This window comes from Wickerhamomyces ciferrii, contig 00268, assembly GCF_000313485.1.
Source record: "Wickerhamomyces ciferrii WGS project CAIF00000000 data, strain NRRL Y-1031 F-60-10, contig 00268, whole genome shotgun sequence".
NCBI classification, from domain to species: Eukaryota; Fungi; Ascomycota; class Saccharomycetes; order Phaffomycetales; family Wickerhamomycetaceae; genus Hansenula; species Hansenula ciferrii.
The window spans coordinates 1-18,984 of record NW_011887472.1 but is presented as its reverse complement, the minus strand read 5'-3'; the positions used below and the strand labels follow the sequence as shown (position 1 = coordinate 18,984).

Here is an 18,984-nt window from a genome sequence, read left to right as displayed (position 1 = left end):
CAATATGCCTATTGATCTACCTTTTGATTCTACGAGGCCTTGCATGCGTTTTAGTGCAGCTTCGTATATTCGAGTATAACCCTCCTTATTTTTCAAGCTACCCGAATCAGTCTGGCAGAAAATGTCAGACCTCCCAGCCAGTCTCGAAACGGCCCAAAAATTGGGTAGTTTTTGGTCTCATTTCCGGATCCTTATTATATAAGCAATATTTTTGGGTCTACAGACCCTTTTTTTTTGGCTGGGAGAAAAACAAAATCTCAGGTGTATGTTAAATTTTATAATTAATTACTAATAGTGCACCAAAAAGTCATCTGATAATAATAAGCAAATGCCAATTTGCCTAAATTAGCTTTAAAACTAGAAAATTCAAGCCTAATATTGAATCCAGTTAAATTTTAAATATTTAGGATTACATAATCAATATAATATTATATTAGTATCAATTTCATATATTCCTAATGATCATTTACAGATTTATTCATGTGGGTATTACAAGCATTTTAATCTTAGAGTCACAGTGACGTATATTATATGTGATTTCATTAGAGGTAAACTCATAAATGTATTAGCCCTTTGGTAATTGTCAAGCAATCAGCATTGGATTCAGCATATATAAGTTGACATGACAGCTTATACATGCTACAGCCTACACTAGTAATGTTCTGGGGCAAAAATTGAATAGATTATTCTCAAATAGGCTGTAGGTATTTTCAAAACAGCAGCACAGATGTGCCTATATACGGTATACACAATATAAATATCTTATGTATGAATCATGATCATGATATTTATCCCCACATCGTGATTCTATTAATATCTTCATTACAACATGAAGTAATAGTACTTCCAACGCTACTGGATGCTGTAATTTCATCATAGCAGTAGTGAAATATTTATAAGCCAAATAATCTAGAAACTTTTAAACTTTTACATGAATTATTTATAGAGATATTGCGATTTGGTAATCGTAATTATCTACGATACGCACTTCGGATCAAGTGTAATTTGTAATCTGTGTGAATCTGTTACAAAGTACTGTGTTGGTGTCCTATTCACACAGGCCACAGTCTGCAGACTACATTGGTGATAGAGCTCGAGAAAAATATAATCTGACAATTGTACGAGTTAGATCTTACCAAGACAAAGCTTCATGCGATTATAAGCTTTAAAGTTTGGCTTTGTTTTCACCGACTTTACAAAAAAAAACAAAACCTAAATACGGATTCTTCAAAACAAGTATACAAAACAAAACGGACTAGAATTTAATACTCAACAACTAAACATAATGAGTTTTCCATCATGAATCAAGAGAGTCGTATCAAAACATCAACAATAATACCAATTAGGGGAATCTGGAATGTCTGAGAAGTACATCCTTTAACAGCATTTGCAGCTGTACCAATTCAAACTAAATTCCCCATGTGCACTTGCGTCCAAAGGATAGTTAAAGTCTAGATATCGAGATGCTTCAAGATCTGTATACAAAAGAGATAGATATTAATGACTATATATTCATCCATGTGTTTCGAAGTGAGATGCGCAGAACTGTAATTTTTATCAGGAATAGAGATCAAAGTGAACCCCGTGCTCTTGTTACACAAAGGTGAAAGATATTCGGAATTGTGATGAAGATCAATCTCCAAAAAACGTTCTGATTTGTTATGAAATTCAGTATTTATATATAAACAATGAGGATCCACATTTGTTAGGTGGTCACTGGCTGGTAATTATCAGTTGTGTTCAAGCAGATATATTTACTAGGTAAACTATGTTATTAAAAAAGTGTCTTTCGTTGATAGTACCAAAGTTAGGCAGCATACTTGTACTTGCTGCAGTTATAGATCATGAACAAATATTGAAAGATTCAGAAGGTCTATCCAAATATGTGGATGTTTTTTTCGGAACTGAAGCAGGTGGTAATGTTTTCCCTGGCCCAACAAGACCATTTGGTATGGTCAAGATGGGGGTTGATGTTTCTGGGGCTTCTAGTGGTGACGCTTATTCAGGTTATGCTCCAGATGGTTACATTACAGGTATTAGTATGATGCATGAATCAGGTACAGGTGGTGCTCCACAATATGGTGTTGTTTCACAACTAGCTTCGGTTGGTGATGACGTTGATGTTACAAAAGATCAATCTCAAACAAGGCTTTCAAATATCTCAGATGACGCTCATGTAGGGCTGTACAAGACTCATTTGGCTAATGGCGTGAATGTTACATTTGCAGCTTCTGATAGATCTGGTGTGTTTGATTATGAATTTCCTGCAGATATAACACCAAACGTGATCGTTAATGCTTCTCATCATTTAGTTGCACCTTCTAGACCTTGGTGGACTCAGTACTTTGTCAATGGCTCAATTGAGACTAGTAATGATGCCTTGAATAGTTACTCAGGTGAAACAACTATAAAAGGAGGATGGGGTGAACAAAATCCATGGACCATATATTTCTATGGTGAATTTTCTACAAAAGCCAAAAAAATTAGTTCATTCCAAGGAAGTAACAAGAGAGATAACAATTCAAAAGAATCAAGCTCCACTCAAGATGAACAATTTGGATTGATTTTCCAATTTGAAAAAGGTACACATGTCCAAAGTAAAGTTGGTATTTCATTTTTATCTAAAGAACAGGCCAAAAAAAATTTAGAAAATGATTTCCCAGAATCGTCTGATTTTGATACTTTGAAAACAGCAAAAGAAACACAAAAGTTATGGAATGAAAAAGTTTTCAATAAAGTTAAAGTATCAAATGAAAATTCAACTTTAACTGGATTGATCTATACATCTCTATATGGAACACATTTATTACCTTCAAATCGTACAGGTGAAAATCCAAAATGGAATACAGGTGAACCTTATTACGATGATTGGTTCACATTATGGGATACATTCAGATCAACTATGCCATTGTTCAATGTTTTACAACCAGAATATTCTTCTGAAATGATAAGAAGTTTGATTGACATCTATAGACATGATGGTTATATGCCAGATGGTAGATCTGCAAATCAAAATGGACGTACTCAAGGTGGAAGTAACTCAGATATTGTTTTAGGTGATGCTTTTGTCAAAAATATCGATGGAATAAATTGGAAAGATGGATATGATGCAATGGTAAAAAATGCAGAAGTTGATCCACCTTATGTTTATGATAGTTTTTCAGCGGATGATAGTACTAAAGAGGGTCGTGGTGGATTATCAGATTGGAAATCTAAAGGTTATATCTCAAGAAATTTCAATAGATCAGTAACAAGAACAGTTGAATATTCATATAATGATTATGCCTTATCAGTTGTTGCTAAAGGGCTGGGCCATGATGATGATTCTGAAAAATATTTAAAGAGATCTGCTGGATGGCAAAATTTATGGAATAAGGAAGCTTCAAGCTCAAAAGTTTCTTATAAAGGTTTTTTACAACCAAAGAATGGTAATGGTAGTTGGGCAACTACAAATTATGACCCAACTTCATGTGGTGGCTGTTATTGGAGTGATGATGAATATGAAGGATCACCAATTGAGTATGGATGGGCAGTTCCACATGATTTCCAAACCTTATTCAAAGCTATTGGAGATAATGGTACTGTTATTAAACGTCTTGATGATATGTTTAAATTATACGGCGAAGGTTTCGCAGATATTGGTAATGAGCCAAGTTTTTTAACACCATATTTATACAATTATGTTGGATCTCAATACAGAACTGCTGAAACAATCAGATTTTTGATTGATACAAGGTTCTCAATCGGTCCAAAAGCTCTTCCAGGTAACTCAGATGCTGGATCTATGCAAAGTTGGTTATTCTTTGGATTAATTGGTCTTTATCCAGTTGCTTCCACAACAACTTATTTGTTGAGTGTACCATATTTAGAAAGGATTACATTAGATGTTGGAAAAGGAGCAAAACTTGATATTTTAACAGAGAATTTCTCACCACAAAATCGTTATGTTCAAAGTGTTGAAGTTAATGGTAAAAATTGGGATAAGAACTGGGTAACTCATGATGATTTATTCAATAATGGTGGTTCAATAAAGTTTATTTTAGGTTCAGAACCAAATAATTGGGATACAGGGGCAATTCCTCCTAGTTCAGGGAATCATGATTTAGGATTGATTTAATTGTTTTATAGATTTTGAAGATATCACAAGAAAAGGAGTGGGTATATCATCACAAGAATTACAACTTCAATATAGGTCATAATACTATGTATTTGTAATTACAGAAATCAGCAGGTTCATAAACTAAAATATTACCAAATGACTTTTGATACCCTACATATTTTGAAGATTGTTATATATACGTAAAAGTGGATACTTTCATACGTAGTTGATTAATAGCACTTGAAGTAATACATATTTGATAATTACAAAAAATCTATAGAGCAAGTACCACCCAACACAAAGTACTTTATCCATAAGATTTCCCTATTATATTTTTGATCACTATGCGATATAAACCAATCTCATACATGATACAACCTAGTTGTCCAAAGTCTGTAATAAAGTTTGTTTTCTTGTTGAAGATAAACAAACATCATGGATCTTTAACTTGTTTAACCTAGTTATTCCAAGATTCATGATTTAGTTCTCTAGCTCTGAAATCTTGTACATAGAAGAAGAGTTTTGACACATTAGTAGATCTATATTGATCGATCATCAAAGGGCAGCCGCGATAAATACTCCTTCTAAAAATATTTGACATATAATTTAGTTTCTTGGTTGAGATTTTACGTCATCGAATTCTATGATTTTCATGATGAACCGTAGTTTCATTTTTTATGAAGTTACTCCTTTGACTTATCCTTGTTTCAAGATTCAAGATCCACTGTGAGCGTGTTTTGTTGAACTTTTACCAACTCAACATCATGCTCATAAATCCATGCGAGTTCAATGTTTGAAGTTTTATATTTCCATCACAGCAGCCTCATAAGTTATAACAGCTCCAAGATTATGTTATTTTTATCATAGAGTCAACAACGCTTTTCCCGAATAGGAATAGTAATAACCTAGAGTTTCTGCGGCTCGCCGAAAAAGGAAAGCAATGTTTACGTTTTTAGACAAATTTACCAGGTTAGGGCAGCACAAATTTGTGATGGTGTTTGGGTTTCGCCATAATAAGTTTCTATGGCAATTTCACATTTGCAATGAATTTTAATTCAAGGGCAAAAATGTATAGGTCAAGCTGCAAAGCTGCGAATATGATGGAATATAAAACCATTTCAGTCCCTTAAATTTGCAATCATCAACTCAATTGAACTAGGAAATAAACTTTTGTTACAAAGACATACACAAGTGTTACTAATAACTGTTTGTTCAAGATGCCCTCAGTAGCTGGTGAACAACAACAAGTTCCACAACAGGCAAATTCCAAGCCAGTGTCTGCTTTTAGACAATCCGTTACTTCAATTACAAGCAAAAATAAATGGGTATCACCATTTAGACAACATCAACATGAACAACAATCAAATCCAACCGTTAGAATTGGAAAATCTGAAAAATTGAAAAGAGAAGAAGCTGAGCAAGCAGCAGCAGAAGCATCTTCAACTTCAACTACAACTCCAGCAGCTAAAAAGCAAAAATCTAACACATCTGAACCAATCAATCCTTCAATTGACCCAAAAATTTTGAAACAAAAACAAGCAGCATTACAACAACAAGCAGAAACTTCAACTAGTAAGAAAATTAGAAATGAAGATAAACTTATCGATCTTGGTGGTGGTTTGAAAATGAGTCAAGCAGCAATTGACAAAATCGCCAGAGAAAGATTAGCTAAAGATCTTGAAGATATTGATACAAAAGCTTCAGCTCAAGCTAAGTTAAGAGATCAAAGATATCAAAAGAAATTAGAATTACAAGCTTTGAAAGAAGAAAACAAAACCAATTCAAAATTTGCTAAATTCAAAAAGAAGCTTGATTTGGAAAAAAAGAACATTCAATCTGAACATGATAGAAAAGTTAAGGAGATTGAAGCTACAATCGCTAGTTTAGATAAACAAATTGTTGATTTTGATAAGAAGACAAAAGAAGAAATCGAACAATCAAACAAAGATGCTGAATTAGCAACTAAAGAAGCCGAAGCTAAATTGTTTAAAGATAAAGAAACCACTTCCAAAGAAGCAGCAAATTTGGAAAAGGAAAATTTACAAACCATTCATGATCACCAAATTGAACAAAAAAGAAGTGAAATTACAACAAGAGTTTTACATGCTAAACAAAGTGAATATGAACTAGAATTAGAACTCTTAGAGTTGAAATTAGCTCAAAGTAAAAAAGAATTATCTGAACAAACTGAAACTAATACTGAGCATACTGCTATTAGAGATGAATTGGAATCTAAGATCGCTGCTACTAAATCTGCGATTTCTGAAAATAGTGAAAAGATCTCCAAATCAAAAGCTAGTCAATTGGAATCCGCTAGAAGTTTGAAATCCGCCGAAAGTGAATTAGAAGCTTCAAAAGATTCTGTTGAATCATTAAAGAAACAATTAGCTGATTTGAAAGCTGGTAAATCTGACAGAGATGCTAGATTACAAGAAGCTATTGCTAAGAGAAAAGCTTATGATGAAGAGCAAGAAAGATTTCGTTTAGAAGCTGAAGAAAAGGCAAGAATTGAAGCTGAAGAAAAAGCCAAACGTGAAGAAGAAGAAAGAATTCGTAAGGCTGAAGAAGAAGAAAGATTACGCAAAGAAGCTGAAGAAAAGAAGCGTCTTGAAGAAGAAGAAAGACAAAGAAAAATTGAAGAAGAAGCTAAATTAGCTGAAGAAAAGAAGAAAAAACATGAATTGGCTGTTGCTTCTTTTGGTGATGACTTAGATACTAGAAAAGCTAAGTTAGATACTGAAATCGCTGAGAAGAAATCTAATGGTGGCAACGTTGATGAAATTGCTTTATTAGAATTAGAAAGAAAACATTTGAATTCTTGGACCTATGAAAATCAAACCACCAAGGACAAAGAGCTTGGTGATTCTTTGGTCAAAGCTAAAAAAGATCAAGAAATTAAAAACAAACTCGCAGAAAAAGAAGCAAAGAGAAAAGCTGCCATTGAAGAAAAGGAAGCTAAAAAGAATGCTGCTTTGAAAGCTAAAGAAGAAAAGAGAAAGGAAAAAGAAGCTAAAAAGAGAGGTTCTGCTATTCCAGTTGCCGCTGGTGCTGCCGTTGGTACTGTTGCTGCTGGTGCTGCCGGTGCAACTGCTGCCGGTGTTTCTGCCACAGACAAAACTGCTTCTGGTGCTAAAGCTATTGCTTCTGAAGCTTCAAAAGCTCCAACTTCAAAATCAGCAGAACCAAAACCTATTTCAAGTGGAGCAAATACAGCTTCTACTTCTACTTCTGCTCCAGTTGCTAGAGAACGTCCAGCTTCTCCTCCAAATGCTAAGAAAGGTGAAAGAAAATCAAGAAGAAGCTCTTTTTTTGGTTTCTTCAAGAAGAGAAATAGTGATGATTCAATTTCACCAGTTCGTGACTCCAAAACCAAAGCTACAGCTGGCCCATTAGGTGTTCCAACTACTACTGATGCTGTTAAAGGCGCGGAAGAATCTACTAAACCAGAAACTGATGCTAAAGTTAATGATAGTGTCACCAAGGGCACTGAATCAAAAACCAAAGCTTCAACTGGATTAGCTCCTGCTGCTGCTACTGCCGCTGGTGTTGCAGGTACTGCTGCTGCTCTTGATGTTACTGGTGGTGATTCATCTAAAGCTACTGGTCCTATCACCGGTTCTTCCAAGGACTTGGAGGCTAAAGAACCTCGAGATGTTGCTGGAGAACCAAAGAATATCACTACTGTTGATAAATCAACCCAAGTTGAACCAGAATCTGCTGAAAAGACAACTGAATTGGATCATGAAGCAAATCCAGTTGTTTCTGGTAAAGCTGACGAAGATGTCATTGTTCCAGGTACACATGCTGGTACTGCTACAAATGATAATGCTGAATTAGATCCAAAAGTTAATACCAATCAAATCAAAGATTCAAACGATTTTGGTGCTTCTGATATTGAAAATGTTACTGGTAAAGAATTTACTACTTCTATTATCAAAGGTGGTGAAGATCCAATTTTAGCTGTTAAAGCTGCTGATCCAAACATTAGCTTAGAAGAGATCACATTAGAGCAAGCAAAGAGAGAAGAAAATGTTTTAGCTGTCGTTGCAGGTCATGATTCCACTCTTCAAGAAATTAAGAGAAATCAATTATACTCAGCTGGTCAATCAAGTGCTCCTGTCTCTAAAGATAGTGATGCTGCTGGTTTTGAACATTCAACTCACCCAGATGCAACAACTGCCCCAACAACTGCTGGTTTAGCTGATGATACTACACATACCAGTGATGTTCCAGCAATAGAAACCAAAAATGCTAATGCTTCTTATTCAGTTCCACCTATTGAATCTTCAGAACCAAAACATGCGTATCATGATAATTACGGTGCAGGAATTGTTGCTGCTACTGGTGCCGCTGGTGCTGGTTACGCTTTGGGTCAACATGCTAATCCTGATAGTGGCGTTGAAGTTGCTCCAAAAGATACAGATGAACTCTCTCCACAAGAAGCTTCTAACATTTATGATGCTCATCATGGTGCAGGTGTTTTAGCTGCTACTTCTGCTGCCGGTGCTGGATATGCTGCTGGTCATACTGAAGGTAGACTCCAACAAGAGCCAGTTCAAGCTCAAAAAGGTGTTGAAGCTACTCCAGCTGCCCCAGAAGACACTAAAGAACTCTCTTCACAACAAGCTTCTAATATTTATAATGCTCATCATGGTGCAGGTGTTTTAGCTGCCACTTCTGCTGCCGGTGCTGGTTACGCTGCTGGTGATGCTGAAAATAGAGCCCAACAAGGATCAGCTCAAGCTCATCAATCTTATCCAAAACAAGGTCAACAACAAAGAGGTCATCAAGGTAGTTTTCCATCTCATAATAAACCACAAAATGCGTATAACAATACTCGTGATGCAATCATCGGTGGTGCTACTGGTTTAGGTGCGGGTACTGCAGGTGGTTATGGTGCTGCTAAAGCTATCGGTAGAGATAATAGTGCTCCACAAAATGCTCCATCCCAACCTCAACAACAATATCAACAGCCTCAACAAAAATCACAAGCCGTTGATATACCAGTTGCACAACATCAAACCAAAGACGCTGAACCTAAAAATATATCTGGTATTCCATCGGATGTTGCTGCTGGTGTTTTAGCTGCCACTGGTGCTGCTGGTGCAGGTTATGCTTTAGGTCATAAATCTGCTACAGAATCAACATCACCTAAACCAAAAGAAGAACATAAATTCTTATCAAATTATGAAGAACCAAACCAAAGAACTTCAATAGCAGCCACTGCTGGTACTGAAGAGTTGAAAGACACTGCTTCAAAACCATCAACTATTCCGGGTACCCAAATTCCAGTTGATTCCAAAGCAGAAGCCGAATATGATGCTTCATTTGCTCACCAAGCTCCATCATCTTCAGAAAAAGCTCCAGTTTCAAAAGTTGTAGCTTCAGGTAAAACTGCTGCTGCTACCACAACAGGTGCCGCTGCTGCTGCAACTACCACTACCGCTACTTCTGGTTTAGCTTCTACTAAAACTCAAAAATCAACTGAACAATCTCAATATCCAACAGGTACTTATAGTGAACCTGGTTCTGTTGCTATCCCAAAATCTCAAAAATTTGAAGTTGTTGGTGGTGATCATTTAAAACCAGTATCTGAAGCTGAATCAAAGCAAGATACTCATACTTCAAAAACCAAACCTGAAACCGGTGCTGGTGTTGGTGCTGGATTAGGTGCTGTTACTGGTGCTGGTGTTGGTGCTGCTGGATTATCCAAATCAACTGATTCTACTGCTGATGCTAAAGCTCCAACTTTGAAAGATTCTAAAGATACCGTCTCTAAAAAGGATGATGCTCCATTGAACAAAGGTTCATATGTCGAGCCACCTGCTGTTTTGATCCCAGAATCACAAAAATTCAAAGTTACTGATACATTTAAACCAGAATCAAAATCCACTTCAGCTGCTATTGATACCCCTTCATCAACAAAAGCTGATACAACTTCTGCTACAAAAGATATTAACAGTGAACCAAGCTCATCAGCAAAAGACAAAAGCATCGGTGCTGCTGTTGCTGCAACAGCTGCTGGTGCACTAGGTGGTGCTGCAATTTCTAATAAAGGTTCAAAACCAACTGAATCAGAAAGAGAATTAGATTCTTCTGTTAAGCCTGAAATTTTGACTGATTCATCAATTGCTCCAAAAGTTATCTCAGTTTCTGAACCACATAATATTCCACCAGTATCACAAGAAAAAACAATTGAATCAGAACCTATCACCACATCAGGTACTAAAACTCTAGATCCATTTGCTGCTGGTGAACCAACTGAAGAAAGCACTGAAGATTACACCACCACTTCTCGTGAAGGTACTCCAGAACCAGGTGTTGCTGGTGTTGCTATTGTTGCTCCAGGTTCTGCTGAAGGTACCCCAGGTAAAGGTAAGAATGCTAAGAAAAACAAAAAGAAGAGAGAAGCTAAAAAGAAGAAGAAGGCAGTTTCTTCACCAGGTCGTGACTTAGAAAGCTCACCAGAACCAGAAGATGTTTCATTCAGCAACATTGATGATGTTACAACCAAGAACGCCTCTACTGAACCAACCAAAGATTCAACTTTAAGTGGTATTGGTAGTACTGTTGGTGGTGCCTTAGCTGGTGCTGCTACTGCTGTTGGATTATCTTCAGCTGCTGGTAATGAATCTGACAAGAAAGCCATTGAAGAAGATGTTCTTCCAGGATCTTTCCCTTCATCTGGAGTTAAATCATTAGATACCGGTGTTTCTACCACAGGCGAACAACCTGTTTCAAAATCATTGAAATCAGATATTACATCAGGCTCTACTTCTGCTGCAAAATCTACAGGTGCTAGTGCTTACAAAGAACCTTCTGTTGTTGAAATTCCAGAAGATCAAAAGTTCTCTGTCGAATCTGGTGTTTCTCAAAAGACACATGAACCAGAAGTTACCACAGGTAAACCAGAAAAGAAAGATTTAGGTTCTACTTTAGGTGCTACTGGTGCTGGTGCTGGTATTGGTGCAGCTGTTTCAGGTGTTGCTGCTAAATTAACCGGTGATAAACAAGAATCTACAACTGGTTATCAACCACGTGAAGGTGTTGAAATTCCAGAAGATCAAAAATTGAAAGTTCAACCAGGTGTTTCAAAAGAAACTCATGCTAAGGAATTATCATCAGAAAAATCACCTGCTTCAACATCCACCCCAGATGAAAAACAACCATCTTCATCAGGTCCAGGAATTGTTGAAACTGCTGCTATCGCTGCTACAGGTGTTGCTTTAACAGGTGCTGCCGTCTTTGAAAGCACCAAAGATAAAGTTGTCAATGCAGTTTCTGGTGAAGCCAATGAAGTTCAAGGTCTTGGTGCTACATTAAAAGATGCTAAAGCTGCTGAAAATTTGGCCCAACACAAGGATTCTAATCGTGTTGAAATTGTTGATTCTGCTTATTATAGTACTTTAGATCCAAAGAATGCTGGTAAGAGATTATCTCATAACAGTTCAAATGATGGATCAGAAAAAGCAGACACTAAGAAATCCGAAACTACTGGATTAGGTATTGGTGCTGCTACTGCTGGTGCTGGTGCCATTGGTGCTGGTGTTGCTTCTGCTGTCGGAGGCGATCAATCTAAATCTACTGAAAAAGATATTAAAGGTAAAGAATCAGCTGCCGCCATTCCAAAAGCTAAGGATGATGCTTCAAGAGTTAGTGAATCTCAACCACTAGGCTCAAAACCATCAACCACTGCTGCTCTTGGATCTGCTGAAGTTGCATCAAAACCATCAACAACTAAAGCTGCTGCTTCTAAACCAACCACATCTACTGCTTCTAAACCAGTTGTTAAAGAAGCTCCAAAATCTGAAAAACCAGAAAAGAAATTCTCATTCAGAAAATTATTCAAATCTGATAAAAAATCTTCAAAAGATTCTTCTCCAGTTTCAACCGCAACTACACCAGTTAAAAAATCAACTGATAAAGTTACAAAAGATACTGCTTCAACAACAAAAGCTGCTACAGGTGCTGCTACAGGAACAGCTGCTGCTGGAATTGCTGCTGTTACTGCTGCTTCATCATCAAAACCTGAAACTAAATCAGGTCCATCAACTACCAAAGATACCACAGTTAAACCAACTTCAACTGAATCAACCTCAAAAGACATTAAACCATCAACTACTAAATTAGGTGTTGAATCTAAAGATGTTAAACCAAGTACTATTGCTGCTGGTACTTCAACTTCATCAAAAGAACTAACCACCACCACCTCAAAAGATATTAAACCAAAAACTGAAGAAATTGCTGCTTCTTCAAACTTAGGTTCTAAATCATCAACTACAAGTGATTCAACTAATGTCAAAACTTCTAAAACCCCATTAGATGATAAAGCTCCAATTAAAGATACTAAACCAATCGCTGCTGAAGGTAAAAGTTCTTTAATTTCTGAAGAAAAGAAAATTGAATCATCAAAATCAGATATTGATCCATCAACTAAAGAACAAATCACCGGTTATGTTGGTGCTGGTTTAGCTGCTGCTGGCTTAACTGGTACTGCTGCTGCCATTTCCGGTAATCAATCATCATCAAATGATGTTGAAAAATCAACAACTAATGCTACTGCTACTACTGGTCCTTCTACTACTGGTAAAGATTCATCTATTGCTGCTTCAGGTGAACAAACCACTGGTAAAGATGTCGGTGCTACTAGTACTACTTTAGATTCAAATGCTGCTATTGAATCTAAAGATGTTGATCCTCAACAAACTTATGATAATGATTCATTATATTCATATCGTGAAGAAATCGATTATGAAGAAGTTCCAGTTAATGAAGAAGAAGATGGATTATTAGAAAAAGTTGTTAAAGCTGCTGTTGATTATACAACTTCAATTATTTAATCTTAATCATTGACATTTTTTATTATACCAATTTTTCTGCCGTTTAATTTGTTTAATTATTTTTGCAAATTTCCAATCATTTTTTAATACTGCTAAGTGTTGTTTTTGTTCTTCTTTTTTTAATAATGATCTGTGTTATTACAAATGAAATACAATATTGCTGCTATTGTGTTTTATTTTGTTTGTCATATTCCAAATGTTTTCTATAAAACCTAATAATATATCCTAATAATTTTTATGTGTGAGACGTTTTTTTTAATGATTGTCTACTTGATTTATAATATATGAATAAAATTTAATTCAAATTGTAAAGGATTTTTCGTTCAACTTTGATATATATCATTCTTTCTATATAGCTCAACTATATAAAATCACAATATAATAGACTTCTCAAGTGATTACACATAACCAACCTAAAGTTGCATAAACTAAACCAACAGGATATATAGCTAAAAATATTCTTCCAGGTAATACACCACTAACTTTTAAATTAATTGTAGCTGCATAAATCGCCCAAGAAACAAATAATAAATAGATTATAAATCTAATAAAACTCCATTTTATAAAAATTGAAATTATTGAAGAAATAACTAATGGGAATAAAGCATAACCTTGAGTTGATAAAGCACTGAAAAATGAAATTGTACCACCTAATAATTGAATATTTATAGCAATTACAGCAAAAGTTAACCAAGTTAAAGCGAAAACACTTGAAAAAACTTGTGAAGTATTTGTCTTTGGTGATAAATAACCCAAAATTAAAGAAAAAATTAAAATGAAAATTAATGGCCCCCATAAATCCCAATCTAATTTTTTTAAATTTGAATCATCAATTGGTTGATTTTGTAAATCTTGTTCTAAATCTTGTTCAATTTGATCATAATTAATTCCAATATTTATACCTGAATTTCTTGCAGCAATTAATAAATTATGTTGTTGAACTTTAGCTAATTTTGATAAAGAAGCAGGCCAAACCACACTAAATAATCTATGACCAATTGCAACTAAATCTCTTTTTAAAGTATCCCAAACTGGTTCATCTAAAGTATCACCACCTGAAAATTTACGTTCTTTAACATTCTCATTATTAAGAATTGGATTAAGAGAATTTGATAAATCAATATTTGGAGTTGTGAATGAAGAAAAATTGAAGAAGGAATTTGAAGATTGACCTTGACCTTGATTTAATTGATATTGATTTTGTTGTTGTTGTTGAGCAGATGAATATTGAGATTTATTTTTATTTATGGGTGTTGTGGCATCATCTGGTTCGATAAAATCTGGTTCTAAATCGAAATCATCAGCATGATTAGGATCAACATTGACAGGTTTCCATTGAGACATGATTGTACTAGTATTCAATTACCAAAAAAGAATAAAATAATCCAAAAAAAATAATGGTTTTTAGTTAAAAATTGTCAGAAGGAAGGCAACGGTTTTTAATCACAGTGAGTTTTTCACTAAGAGATTGTTCACATCCGAATTATAATCATCATGAAAATTTAACTATGGCCACGCACCCGCGTAAAGCATTTGCACAGATTCGAACTTGTGATTCCTGTGCACGAGCACCTCCTAGTGCTCTTTCCGCTTGGCCACGCAGGGTAAGAAACCAATTTCAATGGCCTCTGAAACCACCCGTCCACACAGTGCCATTTCAACACAACCACTGCCGAAAACAGCGATTAACCTCTTTTGGAAACTCAAATATTAATTGAAATCTCAATTTGTTAATTTCTCGCGAAACTCCAAATTTCAAAAGTCGGAGAAAAATCAAATTTTGTAATTTAAAAGAGTAAAAATAAAAATATCAGAAAAAAAAAAAGAAAGCCGCCAGTTAACGAGTGGGTGTTGAATTTGAAGATCGACCAAAAAGATACTTTCACCACAACCATCAACCATCAGAATTTGATTTAAACAGAGGATATCTTTGAAATCAAGTATTGCAACACCATTTCCCAACATTACCACTGAGACACTGCTACAATCACTTCAATCTTTATAGAAAAATCAGTATCAAAAAGAAACCAACCGAGACAGCCGCTCCACTTCTCAAAAATTTTGTATGCTTTTCGTTTAAATTGAGATTGGGTAGTATATTAAAAATCAAGATTCAAAACTTTATCAACACTATTAGATTCAAAATTATCAACGTTAAAGTATTATACAGAAAAAGTGACACAAAAAAGAATCAGATATAAAGTCAAAGATCTTCCTTATCTAAAAGTTTAGTTTCTTTCACATATCCTGTACAGAAAGGGGTCCTAATAGCCGGTTGTTAAAGGCGAGATATTGTGTCAAAGATTCAATCTAGTTTCACAAGTTTAGTACAAATTACAGATACCAAGATAAGTCATGGGTACCCCAGAAGAAGATAAGATGGTCTCCATCAAAGATCAAAATGCTCTTATCATGGGGAATGGGAAAGTTTATAAGATTCAAAAAGTTCGTCAAAGAAAAATTCATAGTTGTGTTCCATGTCATCAAAGAAAAGTTAAATGTTCAAGAGAAACTCCTGTATGCTCAAATTGTATTAAGAATGGGTTAGAATGTAAATATTTTGTTAATGATCGTGTTTCAAGAGGTAAAAAATCAAAAGATTTGGATAAAGAAGCTGATTTGAAAAGAAAGAAAGAATTAAAAGAATATATGGAAAGAGCTAAATTAATGGCTAAAGAAAACCCTTCAGCTTCTAAAACTATTGATATAAAATCACCAAGTGAAATGGATACTGCTTCAATAACACCTTCAATAACAGGAACCATTGATTCGTTACCTGGAAAAACATTATCTGCTAAAATGACAACTTCAACAAGTTTAAATTCAGAAAATGATTCAAATTCATCACCAAAGAATAAAAGTCTGACATTTTCAGATTCTGATAGTTTAATAAGTAATGAAAGTTTATCACCTCCAAAATTACAATTGCATAATCCAAATTCTTTACAACATGATAAACATATTTCTACTTTATCAAGTATAAGTGAAAATGTTCCTCAACAACAAAATCAATTCATGTCTTCATCAAGTAATGACATTACTTTAAACAACAATAACAATAACAATAATAATAATACCAATACCAATAATGATTTCCAATTTAATGATACCCAAACAAATGCTGGTAGTGATTATGGTTTTAAAAGTTATTCACAACAACATACTTCTAATTCTCATTCTCAACAATATCATGATCAACGCCAACAGCAAATACAACAACAAATACAACAGCATCACCAACAACTGCAGCAACAACTGCAGCAACAACAACTGCAACAACAGCATTATCAACAACATCAACATCAACAATCACAATCACAACCACAACAAGCACCACAACAACAAGCATCACAATCACAAATACCTCCACTTTCACAACATATACGGAATGATTCCAATAAAGCTTCATTATTATCACAAATTTATATTTCACAACCTGTTACTATTCCATTACAATTAACAACACCATATATATTACCAGAACCAAATCAAACACAAGTTTCAATTCAACCACATAATCAGCATAATCAACAACAATCATCAGAAATAAATGATGGATTAACACCAAAAGAAAGAGAAATAGTGGAAGCATTACCTTCAAGACAACGTTCTTATGGGTTAGTTAAAAGATATATAAGTACAATTCATCCAATTATACCAATTATAGATATAAATGAATTTTTATTAGAACATGATAAATTTTGGAATGATCAACATGAAGATAGATTTGAATTTATGACATGTCTTTATCCAATATTATATGCTGCAAGTAAAGCTGAATGTTTTGAATTTAGTTATGATGAAATTACAAAATATGAATTAAGTAATGAAATACATAAATATTTAAGAATTGCAAGAGAAGTATTTGCATTACAAAATTTCCCATTAAAATATTCATTAAGAACCATACAAAGTGCAGTTTTATTACAAAGTACATTAGAAAATCCTTCAATTAGTGATATTTCTATATTAGTTAGAATTGCTCAAGCTATTAAATTACATAGAGATCCGGCAAATTATCATAATATTTCAGATCCTCAATTAGTTCAAGTTAAAAGATTATTATGGTGGGAAATTTTTTATTTAGATGCACAAACTTCATTAATTCAAATGGTTACACCATTAATAAAATTAGATGAATTTGATACATCATTACCAATGGAATTTATTTCAAATGAATTAAATGTTGAAATTTGTAATTTAAATGGGAAATTCAGATTTGCATTAATTTTAAATGAATTAACAAAATTTATTTATGGTATTACTATATTACCATTTAATACAATTCAATTATTAAAACAAAAAATTTTAGATTTACATATTAGTTGTAATGCATCAATTATGAATTTATCAAATTTACAACAAATTAAACAATTAACATTTCAAGAAATGAATTTTATAAATTGGTCAAAATCAGTTTTAAATACTTATAGTGATCGTGCATTATTAATTTTACAAAATAAAATTATTTTATCAAATCATGTTTTAAATACAAATGAAAATGAAAATAATCATATTTTTAATAATAGTTATAATCAAATGATGAATAATGATAAAATGAGATTTAATATTGATTATTTTTTCAAAAATGGTTCAATAAATAATAATAATAATGGTAATCAATCATCAAGTACATCATTAAATGATTATTCATATGATGATTTATCAAATAATTTAATGCCAGCTGCACTGCATTATGTTTATGAATTTTGGAAAAATAATAATGATGATATTTATAATTCATATAATTGGGAAATTAGAAATACATTACCATTTGATGCAATAATTTTAATTTTAACAAATTTAATATCAGATTTAGAAAAAAATTTTAATAATTTATATGAATTAAAAAATGATATTAGATATTATTTATTAGATAAATCAATTGATTTAATTTTTATTAAATTTGATAATAAAAAAAGATCAATTTTAAAAAATTGTTTTACATTAATGAGATATTTATTTCAAATTTTAAGATTGAAATATTTAAAAAATAATAGTATGATTGGTGGTATTGGTGGTATTGGTGGAACATTAGATTTTACAAATTTTAATACAGAACAAATTATTCCAAAACCTTTAAAAAATCAATTTGATAATCCAATTAATGGTAATGGTAATGGGAATGTTAATAACAATACTAATAATCTTGGTATTACAACAAGTTCATTATTTGATTCAAATAATAATAGTAGTAATGGAAGTTCAAGACATGAAAGTTTTAGTCAAGAACCAATATCAAGATCAGGAGGTATACCACAAAATTCATATTTATCATTTGGAACTAAAAATTCTCAAAATAATTTATTTTATTCATCAGGATTAACTACAACATCATGTTCACAAATTGCACCAAGAGCAATGAGAACAGTTGCAGCAGCTACATCAACTGCACAAATTTCACCATTTGGAAATTTATCAAATAATCATATGTTACGTAATGGATCAGGACATATTGCAAGTGGTAATACAACATTTATTGGAGATGATTTAAATACAGATACATTATTTGGAGATTTTACAAATGAAGATGAAGTTTGGAATCCAACACAAATTTCATTACCATTACCAATTGGTAGTAATAATAGTAGTAATGGTACAAATACCCCAGTTATTGGACTGGGAGATGATGGATTTAATGATGATGAATATAAAAGATTAGAATTACAAAGAATTAAATTACAAATTACAAAATTTTTAACAGAAGAAAGATTAAGTGATGATGATAAATTTAATAATAAATATTATATTTGGTGTGAACATGAAATCAAACAACTGATTGAAAGACTTATTTAAGATAAAAAAACAATGTATATCATTTGAGTTTATTGAATAGACCAATGATATATACTATATATTAATATTTATGAACCATGGAGTTATTACGAATAAACAGTTTAATGACATTATTTAAATAATTTGAATCTAGTGTAGGTTATAGCTTTGTCCTTTGTCCCTTGTCCCAGCAATTCTCTTGTCTCTTGTCTCTTGTCCCCAGAATTCCAATTTGATTATGACGTAACTCGGAAAGAATTAAAATTTGAA

At 33.4% G+C, this 18,984-nt stretch overlaps 4 protein-coding genes across 4 annotated transcripts; 3 read left to right on the top strand and 1 right to left on the bottom strand.

Moving 5' to 3' along the window:
* Positions 1-1,768: 1,768 nt before the first annotated feature.
* Positions 1,769-4,117, top strand: BN7_6354 (GH92 family glycosyl hydrolase; the record flags this gene model as incomplete). Its single annotated transcript, XM_011273089.1, has 1 exon — positions 1,769-4,117. One exon carries the CDS (start codon positions 1,769-1,771, stop codon positions 4,115-4,117), a length of 2,349 nt encoding a protein of 782 aa, XP_011271391.1.
* Positions 4,118-5,316: 1,199 nt separating this feature from the next.
* BN7_6353 (Mucin-17) lies at positions 5,317-12,939 on the top strand (the record flags this gene model as incomplete). The annotated part of the gene is made up of 1 exon (XM_011273088.1): positions 5,317-12,939. The coding sequence occupies one exon, from the start codon at positions 5,317-5,319 to the stop codon at positions 12,937-12,939; it is 7,623 nt and encodes a 2,540-aa protein (XP_011271390.1).
* A 390-nt stretch (positions 12,940-13,329) lies between these two features.
* Positions 13,330-14,283, bottom strand: YIP4 (Yip4p; the record flags this gene model as incomplete). Its single annotated transcript, XM_011273087.1, has 1 exon — positions 13,330-14,283. The coding sequence occupies one exon, from the start codon at positions 14,281-14,283 to the stop codon at positions 13,330-13,332; it is 954 nt and encodes a 317-aa protein (XP_011271389.1).
* Positions 14,284-15,294: 1,011 nt separating this feature from the next.
* On the top strand, positions 15,295-18,735 carry BN7_6351 (putative transcriptional regulatory protein; the record flags this gene model as incomplete). Its single annotated transcript, XM_011273086.1, has 1 exon — positions 15,295-18,735. One exon carries the CDS (start codon positions 15,295-15,297, stop codon positions 18,733-18,735), a length of 3,441 nt encoding a protein of 1,146 aa, XP_011271388.1.
* Between the last annotated feature and the right edge of the window lie 249 nt (positions 18,736-18,984).